This window comes from Convolutriloba macropyga, chromosome 5, assembly GCF_964194025.1.
Source record: "Convolutriloba macropyga chromosome 5, txConMacr16.3, whole genome shotgun sequence".
Taxonomy (NCBI): Eukaryota; Metazoa; Xenacoelomorpha; order Acoela; family Convolutidae; genus Convolutriloba; species Convolutriloba macropyga.
Window position 1 is genome coordinate 6,194,915 of NC_134472.1, and position 18,912 is coordinate 6,213,826.

The 18,912-nt window shown below is 36.0% G+C and overlaps 2 protein-coding genes across 4 annotated transcripts in view; one reads left to right on the forward strand and one right to left on the reverse strand.

Moving 5' to 3' along the window:
* Positions 1-15,123, reverse strand: part of LOC142339081 (uncharacterized) — a 46,950-nt gene extending 31,827 nt beyond the window's left edge. The window contains exons 1-4 of one of the 3 annotated variants that reach the window (XM_075388781.1): positions 14,889-15,123; positions 14,149-14,230; positions 4,458-4,872; positions 2,356-2,527 (exon numbers count right to left, since the gene is read on the reverse strand). In XM_075388781.1, coding sequence (XP_075244896.1) covers positions 2,356-2,527; positions 4,458-4,865 — 580 coding nt within the window. In that variant the 5' untranslated portion in view covers positions 4,866-4,872; positions 14,149-14,230; positions 14,889-15,123. Of the gene's footprint in view, positions 1-2,355; positions 2,528-4,457; positions 4,873-10,699; positions 10,849-14,148; positions 14,236-14,888 lie in introns of those variants that run through there. The other 2 variants (XM_075388782.1, XM_075388783.1) reach the window with 2 other exon arrangements.
* LOC142339695 (uncharacterized) overlaps positions 1-18,912 on the forward strand; it is a 424,533-nt gene that overhangs the window by 151,802 nt on the left and 253,819 nt on the right. The gene's annotated exons all lie outside the window — the stretch shown is intronic.

Below are 18,912 nucleotides of genomic sequence, written 5' to 3' on the forward strand. Positions count from 1 at the left end.
ACCTATTATCAAATTTTAGAGGAGATTTTTTAGCTCCTCGGGCTAAAAACTTAAAGAAAGAAAAAAAATTCGGAAAAAAAAACTTGAGATAAATTGAAAATTTTATAAAGAAATTAGTAAAATTCGATAATTAAAATGTTGAAAACCCTTCCATTGATCCTAGAAGTCGAGCAGTAACTTATTATCTATATTATCTAACCCTAGAAGAGGTTGGCTTACGTCAGAAACTGAAAAAACTCGAGAAACAACACAAATTTGCAGAAACTCGAAAGAAATTGAAAAAAAAATTATATGTTTATGTTTGCCGTACAAAAACAAATTGCTTAAAAAATGGTCATAAAAGGTTATTAGGTCTAGCAAAAAAACCTTTATCAACATTTAAAAACGTCAATTGAAGACAGGTAAAGCAAAAAACTTAAAAAAATGACCAAAAATTGCAACGCTTTGGGCCCAATAAACTCCTAAAAATGACGTTTTGGTCTTGAATTAAGACCTTCCCAGCGCAGTAGAACCTTCAAAGCATTTAAAGGATTGAAAACACTAGCTAGGGGCCTCTAATGGAACTTTATGCTTGCTGAGTTTAGCTGTTTTTCTGGTTTTGAAGTCAAAGAAAAAAGTGTAAAAACGTCTCACAAAAGAAACAAAGCAGGACAAATATTGAAACACAAACCATACAATTTAATGAAGTTCTAACTGAGAACTATTGAACCTGACCAGCAGATCAAGTGAACAAAACCAGCCATAGGGCAAAAAATATCAAAAGTTGAGAAACTAAAAAGGCCAGAGAAATTAAACAAAAAATATTCTTTGCTAAGACTCTTAGATCTTTTACCCGGAAGGCCAAATTTGAAAGAATTCAACATAGTCATTAACTTTCGCATAAGACTGTATATAGTTTCATCTGCCAGTAAATGCGGAATTTTGACAAATGCTTCAAAAAAAACTAAAAAGTGAAAATTTTTTTAGAAATTTTCTAAATTTCGCAGAAAAAGTTCAAAATCATCATTCTGTCTCTAAAGTTCCGTGATATAACCCATTCGTAAGACTTAAAAGATTTTTGTTGGCCAGTAAAGATAGTTAAACTAACAAAATGACAAAAAAAAATTAATAAAATTCAAAAACAAATGCCAAGTTTAAACAAAATCTGCTGAGACTCTTGATATTAATATCTTCGGAACCATCTCATTATCTGCAGAGACTAACCAGCATCTCGTTTTTCAGGGCTGCATAGTTTCACTGGCTCAGTAAGATCGATAAACTTGAAATAAGATAATATTTTTCAGAAAATTGAAAAAAATTTTAAGTTTTTTAAAATTGGCAAAAGTTTGCGATATTAAAAAGTTTCCAATAAAACTAAAAACTACGCAAACAGTTTTTATCAAGCCTTAGAGGATGTTCCTTGGCCCTTGAGGATTGTAAATTCACAAAAATGACAAAAATTTTCAAAAAACTTGAAAAATTTGCAAGTTATATTAAAAAGTTATTAAAATTTATGATATCAAAACGCTGAAAACCTTTCCATGGCCAAAATTTTTCAGTAAACTATTACCAAACTCTAGAGGCGGTATCTTGGCCCCTGGAGCAGGAAAAACGGTAATATTAACAACTTAGAAATACATTTTAAAAGACAGTTTTTTCAAAAAATTTTCATATTGTTAAACCTTAGAGGAAGTTTTTTGACACCCAGGGCCGAAAAACTCAAAAAATGACAAATATTCTCTGTTTTAATTTAGTATAAACTGGCGTCTGTATATTTGGGGTATTAAAACATACAGCTCTTAAAGTTGTCAAAAAAGTGATTATGTCTTGCAAAATACCTTTACCAACTATTAAAAACTTCAATTTCAGACTGGTCCAGCAAAAAATTCAAAAACTGACGAAAAAATTTCGAAAAAGTTGCAACATGTTGGGCTCAAAATTCTCCTAAAAATGAATTTTTAACTCGAATTAAGGCTTTCTCAGTAGTTTCACCACTCTAAACACTTGAAGCACTTTTAAACGTGGCTAAGCGCCTCTAATAAAACTTGATGCCCGCTGGGATTGATCTGTTTATCACGTTTTGAAAAGATTGTAAAAAGACAGCGCACCAATACAATCCATTTCTTGTATTGTAAAATAGGAGCGCTGTAATAGCCGGCTCAGAAGCAGAGGCGGCTATTAATTATCAAGGGTAAAATCTTAAAGAGCAGCTTTTTGAAGACAAAGCAGAACAATCTTAAGAACAATAGGAGCCTCCAAACTATTCTTTTGGAATTTTGGGAGCTGGTGAGTCCCCAGCAAGAAGACTTATATCGGAAAAAACTCTACATTGATAATAAAAAATCATAATCGCAAATTTGGCATTTATGGTTAGACTAGGGTTGTCGTCGTCATCATCATCATCGTCATCTTCCAGTGACTCTGAGGTGACAGAAGAAGTGATTGGAGTCTGCAGCTCAATGGATTCTGCAGTGGACATCTCTCCCGAGTTGTTGTAGATCTCGGATGCCCCCACGTCGCTGCAACCGACCATGAGGTTGTTTGGACCCTAGAAACAGCTGGCAATGATAAAATAGGAATCCTTTCTCCTAGCTTCTAGTAAACGGATAATATTTACACTCTAAAAATCTCTCGTGTGAAATCACACAATTTTTTATCGTGTGATGAAAAATCACACGATTTTTCGTGTGAAAAATGCGTCTCGTGTGATTTCACACGAGAAAAATTTCCTCGTGTGATGAAAAATTACACGATTTTTCATGTGAATGAATGTATGAGGAAATGAAGCAATTTTTATAGAAAATTCAGATTTTTCCTCGTCCTAATTTCCTTTAGAACAGACGGCTGATCTATCCATGATAGTTTAATGCTACATTGGGGTCTTTTTAGTGATTAAAACCAAAGATAATACTTTAAATTGAAAAAGTTGGGTATAAAGTGCATTTCTTTCTTTGTTTTGTCATTTAAGAAGAGAATCTGGTGATTTCAATGTAGTATACGTGAAATCAATGGTGATTTCAATGGACTAAACACCCAACAAAAAGAGCCAATTAAAACGAGTTTAAAAATTCAATGATAATGTGTTCAACGTAGATGTAGCGCACGCAAGAGTTATATGTTCAAAAAGTTTCTTGAACAATGCAACCTCTGTGGGTCTTTTACTCATCCCAATTTCTTTTAGAACACAAGAATGTTCTGTCAATTGTATTCTCATGCTATTTCGGGCTTTTTTTAAGTGATTAAGATAGAACTTTAAAATGAAAAAACTGGGGTAAAGTGGGCCACCTAAAACATCCTCTCATAAAAACAGTTTTTATCTTCATGTGTTGACTGTAGGTTGTCAGTCAAACTGAAACTTAGCAGTTAATGGCCTTTGAGCCTTATATTTATGAATAACTCTGACCGGAGCCACGACCTGACGTTTTTATTTGATAAAGAGGAATCACTTCTTTCTGTTTTGACTATAGTAATTATTTTTGAGTTTCATAACCGGAAAAGCAAGGAAAAAGTTCTTTTAGCGTTTTGAATTGCGAAACCAATTGACTGCGTAATTCCTGTTTTCAGAATCGATAGGGGTTGTTCGGCGTTTGCTTAGTCGAAATTCATTACAAAAAACCAGATTTTTAGTTGCAGAATTGAAAAAAAATATTTACACGAGAGTTCATGTAAAATCTCCTGAAAAATCGTGTATTTTTACCCGATTTCTCGTGTGAAAACGGACACACGATTTTAGGCTCATTTACACGAGAAATCGTTTATTTCCACACGATTTTCTCTGGCTTAACCATACGATTTTTCATATGAATCACACGATAAATCGTGTAAATTTCACGACGTTTTTCGTGTGAAAGTAACCAAAAAATCATGTGTTCTTACACGATTTTTCGTGTGATCTTTCACATGAAATTCTGACGGAAACACGTGAAAAATCGTGTGTTTTTTACACGATTTATCGTGTGATTCACATGAAAAATCTTATGGTTAAGACCGAGAAAATCGTGTGGAAATACACTATTTCTCGTGTAAATGAGCGCAAACTCGTGTGTCCGTTTTCACTCGAGAAATTGGGTAAAAATACACGATTTTTTGTGTAATTCACACGAGAAAAATTTAGAGTGTACGTTTTAAAACAAGCAAAATGATTCAACACGTAGCAACACTATATTGTTATGGTGGTTAACGTGCTAGGCAAATAAAACGGAAAATATCTGACAAAATAATCATATGATCTCCTCCGTCAGACTTTCCCCGGGATATGGAATTTTCAAAAAATTACATCACAACCCGGGTCGCCATTTCTTAGTTATCATATATGTAACAATGATCATATATGTAACTTTAACTTAGGTTTTAACTACACTGTCGCATGTCTCTGAATTGAATTCGCTTAGTGATACCATACCCCCCCTCCGACCCCACGTGTTCAACCCATCATGATCAGAGGTCACTTGGACATGGAACATCATCGTCGCTAATACCTGAAAAGAGATGTTCTCGAAACTCTGAGGCGAAGAAGACGAGGATGACGTCACAACTGGTGTTTCAGTGGTAGACTTGGACACCAAAGCATCCTCCACAATCCCCCTCACAAAACCCAAAGCCCGTCCGAGCACTGATGGGGAACCCGCTACGATTGACACATTCGAGCTCCCCCTTCTCAACATGCCTCCCCCTCCTCCAATACTACCAGAGTCGCTCCGAGGGGTGCTTCGTTTGGTAGCCAACGTACCCCCTCTGGTTTGCCCTTTATCTCCGGCAGCTCCGCCTGTGGATGAAACGTTGATATTCCTTCCAATACCGCCCACGAGATTTCCATAATTCCTTCTCCCATTTCTCTCTGATAAGAGGGCCGTGGGTGAGCTATGTTGTTCGGACAGGGGCATCATTTAAACGCTGAAGCGAAAAACCTGGATAAAGTTTTCGTTTTTAAATAACCAGTTATATAATGCGTTTTTAAACACACCCCATAATTTTCGTTTTTGAATAATGAAAAAGCTTGATAAAGTTTTCGTTTTTAAATAACCAGTTATATAATCCGTTTGAAATACACCCCATAATTTTCGTTTTTGAATAACGAAAAAGCTTGATAAAGTTTTCGTTTTTAAATAACCAGTTATATAATCCGTTTGAAATACACCCCATAATTTTCGTTTTTAAATAACCAGTTATAAATTTCGTAACACAGAATTCTTTGAATTTCATGAGACAACGATACGAAATAGTTAAACAGTAAACAGGGAAGGGATGTGAACAATTAGATTCAAATAACCATGGTTATTCGAATCTAATTGTTCACACCCCCACCCCTGTTTCAAAAAAAGATAGTTCTTAACTATGGAAGGGAAAATAAACTGAACAAGGCCACATTTTTGTCATTGATAATTTGAATTGGACATTTACACTTGGGCTGCCTGGTTTCATTCAATCAAGTAATGTGGCAATATATTTCAGCTGCCATAACTGCTTTATCTTAAGAGCTGACAAAATTCTTAATTCTTTCATCCGGTGCTACTTCTGTTTTTATAGAAGCAGCAAAAATTCAAAAATTCCCGAATTCTCAAAAAAACAGACTAATGAAAAGACTAAGGCCCATGAAAAGACCTTGCTCGACTCTAAGTAGTTGAAAAAACCTCTAGCTAGACCCGAGAAAAGACCATAGCTGAACTTTAAATAGTTGCTGGACCGTGTAATTCTAGTCAATATTCACTATCAAAGTTTTTGGTTTAAGAATTAAGAAAACTGGGAAACTTGTTTTGGAAACATATTGATGAACTGCAATGGATGAACTCCAATGGAAACATATTGATGAACATATTGATCAATATGTTTAGGAAATATATTGATGAACTGCAATGGATGCTTATATCAAGACACTCGCGGAAGGCAAGGGACTTATAACAAGCACTAACAACTGTACTGTGTCCGTACTGCGTGATCAAGGAATTTGGAGAAAAAAACTTGTAGAAGTGAATGATGATACTGAATTGGTAAATGTGAAAAAGTCAATTGTGTGAGAGCAGAATCGTAGACCAGATCAAGTTACTGGTTTCCGTAAACCAAAGCAAACAACTCGATTGACTGATAATGAAAGTGCTGATCGCCTATTTGCATCATTCTCTCCAGAACAAAAGAAATCGGAAAAGCAAAATATAATGCTGGAAAAAGTTCAAACTGAGAATAACTCATTAAAACTTTTTGGTAACGTCTAAAGTGTTGAAGACACAACATATTTACGCAATATGATTTATGTTTTTTTATACCAATTTCATATAAAATTACTTCTCAAAGTTGCAAAAAAGATTTTAAAAAAATTAAGTCAATTATTAACTAAATTTTCTTAAATTTTGAATTTGGCTTTTTGTTATCTGCTTAAGCTTTTGGTGTGTTTGTCTGTTGTTCTTTCAAATGTTACTGCATGGGGTTCTGCAATTTCCGCGGCCTCAGGCATGTTTATCATATATTATATAAATATGTTTATCATTTCACTTCTTCATAAACAAAAACCTTGCATCAGGCACTGCGATTTCCGCGACCTGTTGTAAGCTGAGTGAACTTTAAAAATTTGTTTTATCACTAATAGAGCTTTGGTTCAGAGAACGTTTAGTCTGAAGTATAGAAATTTCCGAGGCTTCAGTCTGTTGTAAGTCCTGTTATATTACTCTAAGTTTGTTTATCTTTATTTCAGTAACAAAACATTTGAAGCAATAAATGCTTGAGGTTTTCTGTTCTGCACTGCAATTCTGCGGCAGCAAGAAAAACCGAATGGAAAAAAAACAGGAAAAAAACAGAGAAAAAAAGGGTGTATGGCTGCAATTTTGTCAGAATACTTCTTGGCTATATGACTTTTAGAATCTAACTTCAAAACTTAAGATAGTTTCATAGAAACTTTAATGAGCTAGATCAATTCATAAATCAAGAGAAGTCGAAACCTGATGTAATTGCAATAATAGAAATCTAGCGCAATCTGTATACCTTCCAAAATGCTTACCAGTTGAATGGATATGGCCAGTTGTTGAGGAGTAACAGAGAAAAAAGAGTTGGAAGTGTAGGATTTATTATTAGGAAAAGCATTAAAGTTCAAATTAAAGCCATAACAAACAATGAACACGTACAATTTTCGGCAGTGGCCATGTTAGGATATCAAAATGAAAAAGCGATAACTGTTGGTTATAAAACTCCAAATTATGGTATAGATAAGTACGTAAACGTTTGTCAAGAACACATTAATAAAATCACTATCAAGCCGGAGAGTTTGCAAATTTTTTGTGGTGACTTCAATTTAAATGTGATTGAACAAACAAGCAAAATTGATAGGGTCTTGGACTTTTTCTCTGTTACAGGACCGCAGATAAAGAATAGATAAGAACCGACAAGAATCACTTCTTGTACGGCAACATGCATTGATATTTTTTTCGCAAATTTTGAAGCCTCCGTAAATTTGAAGGATACAATGATTTTTGGCCACAAAGGAGTAGAATTGAGCTGCAAGGAGACAAGAATTTATCCGGAAAAATCAAACAAAATGTCTCACGTTAGGCTCCTAAAAAAACTTCAAATTAAGGAATTCAGGTTAGATTTTATTTACAGTATTGCAAAAGAACTGGGAACGAGAAATAAGCTATATTTGCCTTCCGATTTAGACTTCAGTTTTACGGATTTAACGAGGGTGATAAACGAGCAGTTGGATCGTCATATACTCTTGCAATAGATCAAAAAGCGCACTAACGAAAAATCCAAACAGCTTCAAAAGCTTTGGTAGAGTAACGAGATCAAAAATCTCAGTCATAAGAAGCTTGAGGCCTACCAAAGATTGAAGAACAAACAGTCTGCCGAAAGTAAAGAAAAATATAATAAGCTGCGTAACTGTTTAAAAAAACCTAACAAGAAAAGCAAAAATAGAATTTTAAGGACAAAAAATTGAAGAAAAAGCAAACAAAAATAAAAGTTTATTTTCAATAATAGACGATATTAGTGGTACAAAAACGAAAAAGAACGTTGATAATCTCAATGCTGATGAAATTAATAAGTATTTTGTTGAAATAGGAACAAAACTATCAGAAAATTGTTTTCTGCCGTCAGATCTCAGCCGGGTCAGAAGGTTAGAAAAATCCATGTTGTTAACTAACGTCACAGCCAAAGCAGTTTTCGACACTATCAAGCAAATGCCCCCAAAAACTTCCTCTGATTTGTATAACATTTCAAATCAACTGATTCAGTTCCTTAATCCAAGCGTTTGTGAAACATTGGCAAAATTAAATTATCGTTGCTTTGATTAGGGCCAATTCCCTAGAAATCTGAAAATTGCCAATGTTATACCTCTGTACAAAACTGGTAACGAAAATGATTTTGGTAATTATAGACCAATATCACTGCTGAGAGTAATTTCAAAAATTGTAGAGAAATGTCAACAGAAATGCACATTAACAAAAACAGGCACAAAAACAAACGCTGATCCGACCATCCACAGTCCATCACACTCATTAAAGTCGTGATCGTGGTCGGGTTAAGTTCCTTGCCCCATTAAACGTTGGAGGACCCTAATACTGGTCGAGCGCGGTCACTTCATGAATCGACCTTCGTTTTTATTCACATCTATCTACGGTTGACGTATGGTCTTTTTATATGTCGACACACAGGTCTTGTCATAGCTTATATTGAAACACTTTATAGGTATCTTTTAAAAAAAACAACGGTGTCAGTTTCAGAGGTGAATTAAAATTGACCAATAGTGCAAATGAAGCACCGTTCGTACCGAAAACATATGCGAATAACAATTAACATCAACAATAAAATAAATGGGTTTACTCATTCACTCACTCAATCTTACATTTAGACAAAATTAAACACAAATACGCACAACCCGGGCCGAGGTGTCCACCCCTAGTACACCGTTATTAAGCGAGATTAAGGGTGTAAAGCCTTTTCCACTCTTAAAGAGCAGGGAAAAGAGTATAAGAGTGTATTTTTTAAAATATTACACTCTTTTTACACTCTTTGCTGCACTCTTTAATCCACTCTTTTTACACTCTTAAAAATTACTTTTGATTATACTCTTTCGTCCAATTTTTAGTGGGGAAAAGAGTGAAAAGTGTAATTTTGAAGCGATTACACTCTTAGAAATACATCGCAATTATGAAAAAATTACACTCTTAGAAATACACTACAATTACACTGTTTTGTCCACGTACGCACTCTCTCTCCCTCACACACACACACACACACACACACACACACACGCAAGCACAGGGGCCGATCAAAATGACGACGTTTCAAATGGACGACACTAAATTTTGTCTCAACTAGACAACAAATGCCTGCATTTTCAAAGTTAAACCTCACTAAACAGTGAACTGTTGACCATTTTATCCATAGTGTAGTCACAAGCATCCATAACTAAGTTAAACGAGAAGGAAGGGCGGAAAAATTTTATATTTTACCGCATCTGGCCATGCCTCGTGGTCTATGGCCATGCCCCGTGGGACTTGATATGAAACTATGATAACCGAAATTCTAAGCGCCCCAGTCTCACAACTGGCCTGTCAACTAGGAAGCATAAACCACCTAATGTCGGAAGAATCGCTCTCGAACGACAGGCGAGGCAATTTAATTCAGGGGTTGTAGCTTAGATACATTTTTGTTCATGAGTTCAAAAAAAGTTGACTACGCCGTGATTCGAACCACGTTCCTTCCTCTAACCCACAAGAAGCACTGCCCACTTGGCTATCAGGCCCTTTATGTTCGTAGGCTGCAATCAGTTTGATTTTATTAACAAGCTTTACATTGTAGTGAGTGCAATAGAGATCACTCAAAATGAAAATGAAAACGTGAAAAAGTCACTTGAGAAGTCAAATGTTCTAGAAGAAAAACGCAAAATGGTCAAGCAAAAGATTTGCATAAAGAAGACCAACATGTTTACAATAATTAATACGAACTTCGTTCGGGAGCAATTAATAAATTATCAGCGCATGTAGAGATTTTGCATGTAATTATTATTAGATCTATTCTGTTTTGCCCCCCCCCCCCCCCAGCTCAGTGAGCATATATCTTTTATGACCCCCAGGCGCAAGTGCTATTTTTCTTACATAGTAACGTGCTATTAAACAACATATAATTTGTAACTCGGGGGTCATGAAAATTACAGGTGCGGGCGAAAGAGAATAGGTCCTAATTATTTTTTGTCGTCCTTTTGATACAAAATTGCGGTGTCGTCCATTTGAAACGTACCTGCACACACACACACACACACACACACACACAAACACACACACACACACACACACACACACACACTCACTCACCCACACACAGATGCACATAAATAGACCAGCACATATAGTAAAGTTGCGGAAATTTGTTTAATTGGGGAGAAACTGACTCAGCACTGTAATAGAATATAAATAGCGAGAAAAAAGAAGATTTGTAATGCACAAATTACGTTAGAAAAAAATTTACAATACAAAATTGTACTTGCATTGCATTTGCAAAAATTGGTTGAACAGTTACATTTAGCACTTGATTGCAGACCAACTTGTTTTTTTAAATAACCATTTCCCCCGTAATCGCTCAAACTTCCCATTCGAAGTAAAAGATTTTTGTTTTTGCAAGTCTGAAATCTTTGCTCTCTGCCTCAAAAAACGACCTTTGATCCATCTGGAAAGATCCTTACTCCCTTTGCTTAAAAAACATTATTCGTGTTATAACTTTATTCTGATTGACCTACCTTTTAGATCCATGAACTGAGAGTCAACAATATACTCTCTTCAGAAAAGTAAAGTTTAAGCGCTAATTGGATCGTGTTTTTCAGTGTTGTGTTTAACTTTAACGCTTTCACGTCTCTCGATCTTAGTTTACTTTGTTCATATTTTGTTCATAGTTAAAGATAAGACGCAGAAGCCATCAATTTCATATTTTTAACTATGTTCTTAGTTAAAGCTGAAAAAATTGCGTCTTTTCCCCCTCAAATATTCAGAATTTACCCAACTTTTTGTCCTAATGTTGAAATTACTAGAACGATTATTTAGCATATTATTTAGCTAGTGCATTTGGTCGTGCCACGAGGGACAAGGGCATGCTTTAGCGGCCGTAGAATTTGATCTTGATCTGAAACTATCATACCCGAAAATGAGATTAAAGTATCCGAATAAGTTTGATAAAGCATGCTTGAAATAGCGAGTGCTAATTTGTAATCTGATTTTTGAACGAAAAGATCAAAAAGAATCAATTGGGTACAATGGCATTGGGTATAATGGCTCATTGGTCGTTTTGGCATGGGGTATATTGTCAGCCGATTGCAATTTTAGCATTTTATTGAGACAAATAGTTTAGTCCCCAATCATGCAATCATGTTAAAAATACCATAAGGGTGGCTACAATGTCACAGAGGACTCTAATGGGAAAAACCCAGAGTACCTATGGAAGTAAGAAACAGGGTATTGAATTTCGGAAAATCATCCTCAACTTATCATAAAGTTTTTATGGCTCAGGATTACGTAGCAGGTGGAAAATAGTTTTCATAGCGCTTGATGAAGTTTTTTTTAGCTCAATCATGTTTCACCCCATTGTTTTTTATGCCCCCCCGTTTTTATGCCCCCCCTTACTATTTGTATATTGTTATATAGGGGTCTTTCCCATTATAGCCCCCCTCCCTCCCAGCTTAGTGGTCATATAACCTATAGCCCCCAACCCCCCAATCATTGTAAATATACCATAATGGGAGATCTATTCTGTTTCGACCCCCCCCCCCCAAGCTTAGTGAGCATAGATCTTTTATGACCCCCAGGCGCACGTGCTATTTTCTTGCGTAGTAACGTGCTATAATTTGTAACTGGGGGTCATAAAAAACACTGGCGGCCGAAACAGAATAGATCCATGGGGACTATAATTTCGTGGGGGGGGGGGTATAATGGGAAGGATCTTTATATTGCACGTTAGTATGTAAAAAATAGCACGTGCGCTGGAGAGTTGTAAAAGCTGTATGCCCACTAAGCTGTGGTGGGGGGCAAAAATAAAATATCCGTTATTTTGAGCACTGAAAAAATGGGGCATTCTAAAATTGGGGATAGCCAAATATTCAAACATACCCGGCAGATTGCCGGAAAATAGCCGCCATTGATTCCAATAAGCATGATTGGGATTGAAAGAATAAAAGAAATTGAAAAAAAAAAGATTTTTTAAGTCCGATTTATTTTGATGGCATTTCGTAGTTGAACATAACGTACTTCTGTTTCTTAGAGAAAAGATACAGGGGCTACTATCAATACCAATAAGCATTAGAGATAGTAACTAAGACTTATAGGAACGAAGTTCAAATAGCGGGCTTCTAAAATTGGGCTTTATGGGTTTATCCCGTTTCTACTTCTGACTTCAATTTTTTATACTGACTCTGTTCATTTTAAATTGCTTTCCTGAGCAACTCATGTTCAAAATCACTTTTAGCAGAATGAGAGAAGAGAGAAACTAGCCTAGAGAAGTCAAAAAGATATCACCCAAAATGTTGAAAAAGCGGCAAAATGAGGTAAAGCGAAACATTTTTTTTATTCGACGAAGTAAAAAACATAGCTGGACAAGTCCTGACGTGCAATTCAAAGAATTTTCATTGACTAAACAGAAAACTAGACCAAGAACGGACCATGAATGGATTGTGAAAACCATTTAGACAAAAATCCGATCCAAAAAATCGAAAAAACTCTAAAAATCAAAGTGAAATTGCCGCATGTGAACAAAAACCACTTGCGAGAAAGCGAATTTTTGTTCAAACACCGTTTTCTCACTCTAATTTAAATTTAGACAAAAAATTACACGCCGCAAAACCACTTGCTTTTTCGCTCCACTTCCTGTTTCGGCGTGACTAAAATCACAACTCCAATTTGACTTCAAAAATCATGAAAATGTGTGAACAGATCTTAAAAAAACATAGCCGGAAGAATTCCGGAAACGACTCGAAAAGCAAATCCATTTAAACGCCATCCAACTACTCATCAAACAAAACGTGCCTTCACAAATTTATGATTATCTTGAAACAAAGTCATGAAACAAAAAAGTAAAAAGAATAAAATCAAATCTGTTAAAATATAAAAAATCTGATCAGATTTTGTTATAAATTGAGATCCCGAAAAAACCATCTCTGCCAAAATAACTTCATCAAAACAACTAGTACTTACAAATATACTGAATTTTGAAAAAAATATTTTAGGTTGAAATTATGAAAAAAAAGCTCTTAAAAACAACTTTCACTGAAAAACTGGAAAAGTTAAAATTTTTTTAAAAATTTCAAAAACATATAAATCCAAAGAAAAATTCCCCTCAGCCAAAAGGGTATCCAGATGCTTGCAAAACAACAGGAAGGTCAGAATAGACAAAGAAACGTAGCTAAAAACAGAAAAAAAAACGAAAAATTGCAAAAAATTAAGAAAAATAGTTCCAATTTTCGCCATTTTTTTTGAAATATTTCTCAACAAAAAAATGATTCTTACCCACAAAACTGTAACAAATTGCTATCATAAAATTGCTCAAGTAGAAGAGGTTTCTTCAATACCTATTTGAGCCAGTAAAACAAAATAATCGTCAAAAAACGCAAAAGTTAGCCCGAAAATCAGCAAAATACATTAAAAACCTCCGAATTATCATAAAATTCATATTAATTTCCAAAAACCTTCAAACCACTACCGAAACCAGCCTAAAATTAAAACAAAATCATAACCAAACCTCTTTACCAAAGTAAATGAAAAAAAAACTGCTTTAAAATGCCGCACGTTAACAAAAAAATTTCGCTCGCTTAGAGAAAATTTTTTCACATATCAATTTCTCGCTCTCTCAAAAACAGCGGTATGAACAAAAACCACTCTCTTTTCGCTCCGCTCTTCACTTTTGTTCAGCACCAAAATCACTCCAAATTTTTTCACGCGTTTCATTTCCCGCTTCAAAAATCACTCTAATAAAAATGATTAAAAAAAAGGACTTCTCCAATACTCCTCTCCGAGTCGTAATAAAAAAGACAGCGCCCCAATACAATTCAAATTCTTTGAATTGTAAAAAAAATAGGAGCGCTATAATAGCCGGCTGAGAAGATGAGGACGGCTATTAACAAGGGTTTTTTATCTTACACATTCAAATATTAAAAAACCAAGTTGAATGATAATCGAATTATCAGCAGCTGTTTTAAATACTCACTTGTATTAGCTATGTAGATAAAACTGAATCTGAATCACTCTCACGCCCTCTGCGTAATTGATGTGGAATAGATTGTTCGTGACTGCACTTTGAAACTTGTCTTATTCATTCCCCCTCGTCCCCCTTGTTATGCTTCGATAAACCACCGAGTTAAAAACAAGGTTTTGATCTTCCCCATTGTGATTGCCTTATAAGCACATAGCACAGCAGGGTGGAAAACTCACCAAATTAAGAATTTCAAATTGTATCCCCCGTTACAGAGCACGTGAAATAGGGGTGGGAGTGGAGGGGGGGATGTCAGGGAGAAATATTCTGCCACTATCATATCATTTCATACCGTTAATTATCCCTATTCGATATTGTGCTTAGTGGGCGTAAACGTGCACCCCCCCCCCCCCCCCAGCTTAGTGGGCGTACATTATTTGCACCCCTCAGACGCACGTGCCATATTTTTTGCCAAAATGATTTACTATGTAATGGCACATGCTCTGTAACTGGGGGGTTCATAACGTAGTGGGGGGGGGGGGGGGGGGGGGGGGGCACAAACGGAAAAGATCCACATATGCTATTTTTACGCGATGATTCGCGATTTAATGATTTAATGAAATACAGTGTGAAAAAGGCGGGATGTCGCACTGGAGGGAGAGGGGTCGACAACTTAAAATCCACAATTCACAAAAAGCACGGTGAAATGGAAATGAGAGGGGGGGGGGGGGGGGGGGGGGTGAAAAGACAGTAGCCTGGTTTCTTCTCTGATTGTGGTTGTGGCTTCGTTGCTTAGAATGTAGCTGACTGTAGTGAACTTGTTTGCGCCAAAAGATGACACTTGTGCTGACTTTTAGAGTGACTTCTTCTTCCTCTGAAGCTAACACTGTTGTCAAGTGTGGTACTAACAACGCCATTAACTGCTACTGCCTTACAAAATGCAGAGCTGTTTAATTACAAACCACAGTAATGGTCATAGTCTTCATTTGCACGCAATTATCTTAGAGCCACACGTGCCAAAATTACAACTTAGCAATTACAACTTAGGCGTTAATAAAAGTTACGGGTCTTAATCAACTCTTGTTGATAACAACAGTTGCATAACTTATCGGTGAAATAACTTGCTGGCGCCCATGGGCCACCTTACTTGGCGGCCGTTGAAAACGGCGGATCTATTCTGTTTTGCCCCCCCCCCCCCCCACCCCCAGTTTTGAGGACTTATATCTTTTACGCCCTCCAGGCGCACGTGCTATTTTTTTACATGGTAACGTGATATATAACAAGATATGATTTGTAAGGGGGTCATAAAAAACACTGGGGGGAAACAGAATAGATCAAATAATTGTGCTCTACAGCCACTCGGCTGCGGGATGGTGGTCAGAAACAGAAAAAATCCAGAAAAAAAAGAAAAATCCCGAAGTAGAGTTTGTATCTCTTTTGAGTCAGTTACTTTGAAAAAAGCGTTACTAAGGTCATCCTATTTAAAACACTCACGTGCACATTTTAAAATGCCGAAATTCTGCAGTGCCAGAAGTTGCTACTTAGCCAGAAGTTGACTTCCGTTGACAATCGTCATTTCAAAAATTTTTGTGTTTTAAGCAAGATTAAGTGACACTGCAGAAGTCAATTCGAAAGTCTGACTAAATATCTTGAACCGCTTCGCGGTTCTCGATAAACTCCAAAAGTTCTCAGTGCCTTCAAACAGAGTCACTTAACCATTACTTGATATGAGGTTGATAGATGATCCAAAAATCTAGAATATTGTTCTTGAAAAACAAATTGGAGTGAAAATTAAAATTGACTTAAGTCTTAAGTAATGAAATGTTGAATTTGCTGATTTTTCCATGAGGCTTTTAGATATGCAGTCTGAATAATACTACACAATGTTTATCGCCACAAAAAAATTACAATATCAAGCAGAAAAATTATCAAAAGTCGAAGCCAAACTGTTGTTGATTAGCTGGTCAAAAACTTAACTAAATTGTTTGTTTTTTGCCTCTCGGAGGTCTTTATTTAATCGGTTTGCCCTCATAGTTTGATTGCGATAAAAAATAGTGTGGTATTATTCATTCTGCATTTATTTTGATCTGAAGGAGTCATCACCAAATTCAGCATTTCATGATTTAGGATTTAAGTCAAATTTAACTTTAACTCTAATTTCAGTATCTTTTGCCTCCAACGTTTCTCATCACTGTTGCTATATGAATAAATTCGAAAAAAGTGGCTAGAAAACAGGGGTGGAAACAGATAACCCCGTCAATTTCAGTGTGGTGTAAGTTATGCATTTACATAATTTACAGTACACTGAAACTGTTTAAACTATCTTTTCCCGCCACATTTTTCTCACCATTCTTCATATAGCAACAGCTGCGATAAAAGCGTCGAGGCAAAAAACGTTTTTTCCGTTTGTGCCCCGCCCAGTATGTTAACAACCCCAGTTAGAAAGCACGTGTCATTACTTTGTAAGTCAATATATTAACTAATAGGGATCTATTCTACTTGCCCCCCCCCCAGTTGAGTGGGCTTTTTTTACGCCCCAGGCGCACGTGCTGTTTTTTACATGGTAACGTGCTATATAACAGCATATGATTTGAAACGGGGGGCGTAAAAACACTGGGGGCCAAAACAGAATAGATCCAAAACGGCCACCTTACTTGACAGATAGACATTCGAAAAATGTTCTGGAGATTCTAATTAAGCATTTTTTTCTTCTTTTTCTATGGTCCATTAATGTTTGTTATTGAGATTCAAAGAATCAGCACCGATATGCTTTGACACGAACATCCGGGCAGTTAATACAGTGAAAAACTGAAAGATTGGTGAACCTCTAGACTATTCTGTTTGCCCCCTTTCCCCAAAGCTTAGTGGGTTTATATTTTCGGATCTTTTCCGTTTGTGACCCCCATCTTAGTTGGCCCATTTTATTTGCACCCGCAGACGCATGTGCCATATTTTTACATAATGATTTACTTCGTAATGGCACGTGCTATGAGATCCATTAATAACCCCGAAGCGGAAGTGCTGTTTTTGCATAGCAACGTGATATATAATAATATATAAATTGGAATTGCGGACTTAAAAGCACTGGGGTGGATGAAGCAGAACGGATACAAACTCTACTTTGGGATTTTTCTGTTTTTTTCAGGAATTTTCCTGTTTCTGGCCCCCATTTCACAGCCTGGTGGGTGTAAAACACTATTATTGGATCTATTCTGTATTGGCTCCCCAGTATTTTTAACGCCCCCCCATTTACAAAACATATATTGTTATATAGCACATTACTATGTAAAAAAACACGTGCGCCTGAGGGCGTCAATAATAAGCCCACTAAACGGGGGGGGCAAAACAGAATAGATCCGTATCATTTAATATATTGATTTACAATATAATAACACGTCCTCTCTAATTGGGGGAAGGCGGTGGTGCATAAAAAACTGGGCGGGGGCACAAACGGAAAAAAACGCTTTTTGCCTCGACGCTTTGATCGCATCTGTTGCTAAATGAAGCATGGTGAGAAAAATGTGGCGGGAAAAGATAATTTAAACAGTTTCAGTGTAGTGTAAATTGTGTAATTGCATAACTTACACCACACTGAAATTGACGGGGTTATCCTTTTCCAACCTTGTTTTCTAGCCACTTCTTTCGAAGTTATTCATATAGCAACAGTGATGAGAAATGGAGGCAAAAGAGACTGAAATTAGAGTTAAAGTTAAATTTGACTTAAATCCTTAATAATGAAATGCTGAATTTGGCGATGATTCCTTCAGATCAAAATAAAAGCAGAATAACTAAAACCACACTATTTTTTTCGCAATCAAACTATGAGGACAACTTGAGTTAATAAAGACCTCTGAGAGGGCAAAAAATAAACAATTTAGTTATGTTTTTGACCTCTCAAAGCTATTCAACAACACTGTTTGGCCTCGACATTTGATAATGTCTCTTTCGCAAATGTAACCTCTTGGTGGCGATGAATATTGTCTAGTAAATAGGTCAAATTTAATTTTCACTCCAATTTGTTTTTCATGAACTATATTCTAGCTTTTTTGATCATCTATCAACCTCATATCAAGTAATGGTTAAGTGACTCTGTTTGAAGTCACTGAGAATTTCTGGAGTTTATCGAGAACCGCGAAGCGGTTCAAGATATTTAGTCAGATTTTCGAATTGACTTCTGCAGTGTCACTTAATCTTGTTTAAAACACGAAACGCGCACGTTTTAAAATGAAGATTGTCAACGGAAGTCAACTTCTGGCTAAGTAGCTTCTTCTGGCATTTTAACTTCTGGCACCGCAGACTTTCGGCATTTTAAAATGGGCACCCGAATGTTTTAAATATGATGGTCTTGGTAACGTCTTTTTCAAAGTGACTGACAAAAAATAAAATTTTTCAATTTTTACCACTACCTCATTCCTTTAAATATACAATAATTTTCGGGTGTTTATAATGGAAAAGATCTTAAAAAAATCAGGCATTGTTAAAAGTGGTCATTGACAACATTATTGCTTTTGATCCTGAAATTTTTTCCATACAATTTTTTCCATCATTTAACAAAATTTTCGTTTTCAACATGATCAGCATTTCCTGAAACATTATAAAGGTATTAAAAGTTTCTCAATTGAGATTTTCTGACCTTGGAGCGCAAACAGCTAGGTACAACATACATTTTAAGCAACAATTTAAATCAAGGAAGAGCAGAGTCATGTTTAAGTTAGAAAGAATTTTTATCAAATTCAGCACCAAATCAAAACATTTGTCTGATTGAGCCTTGTTTCATCT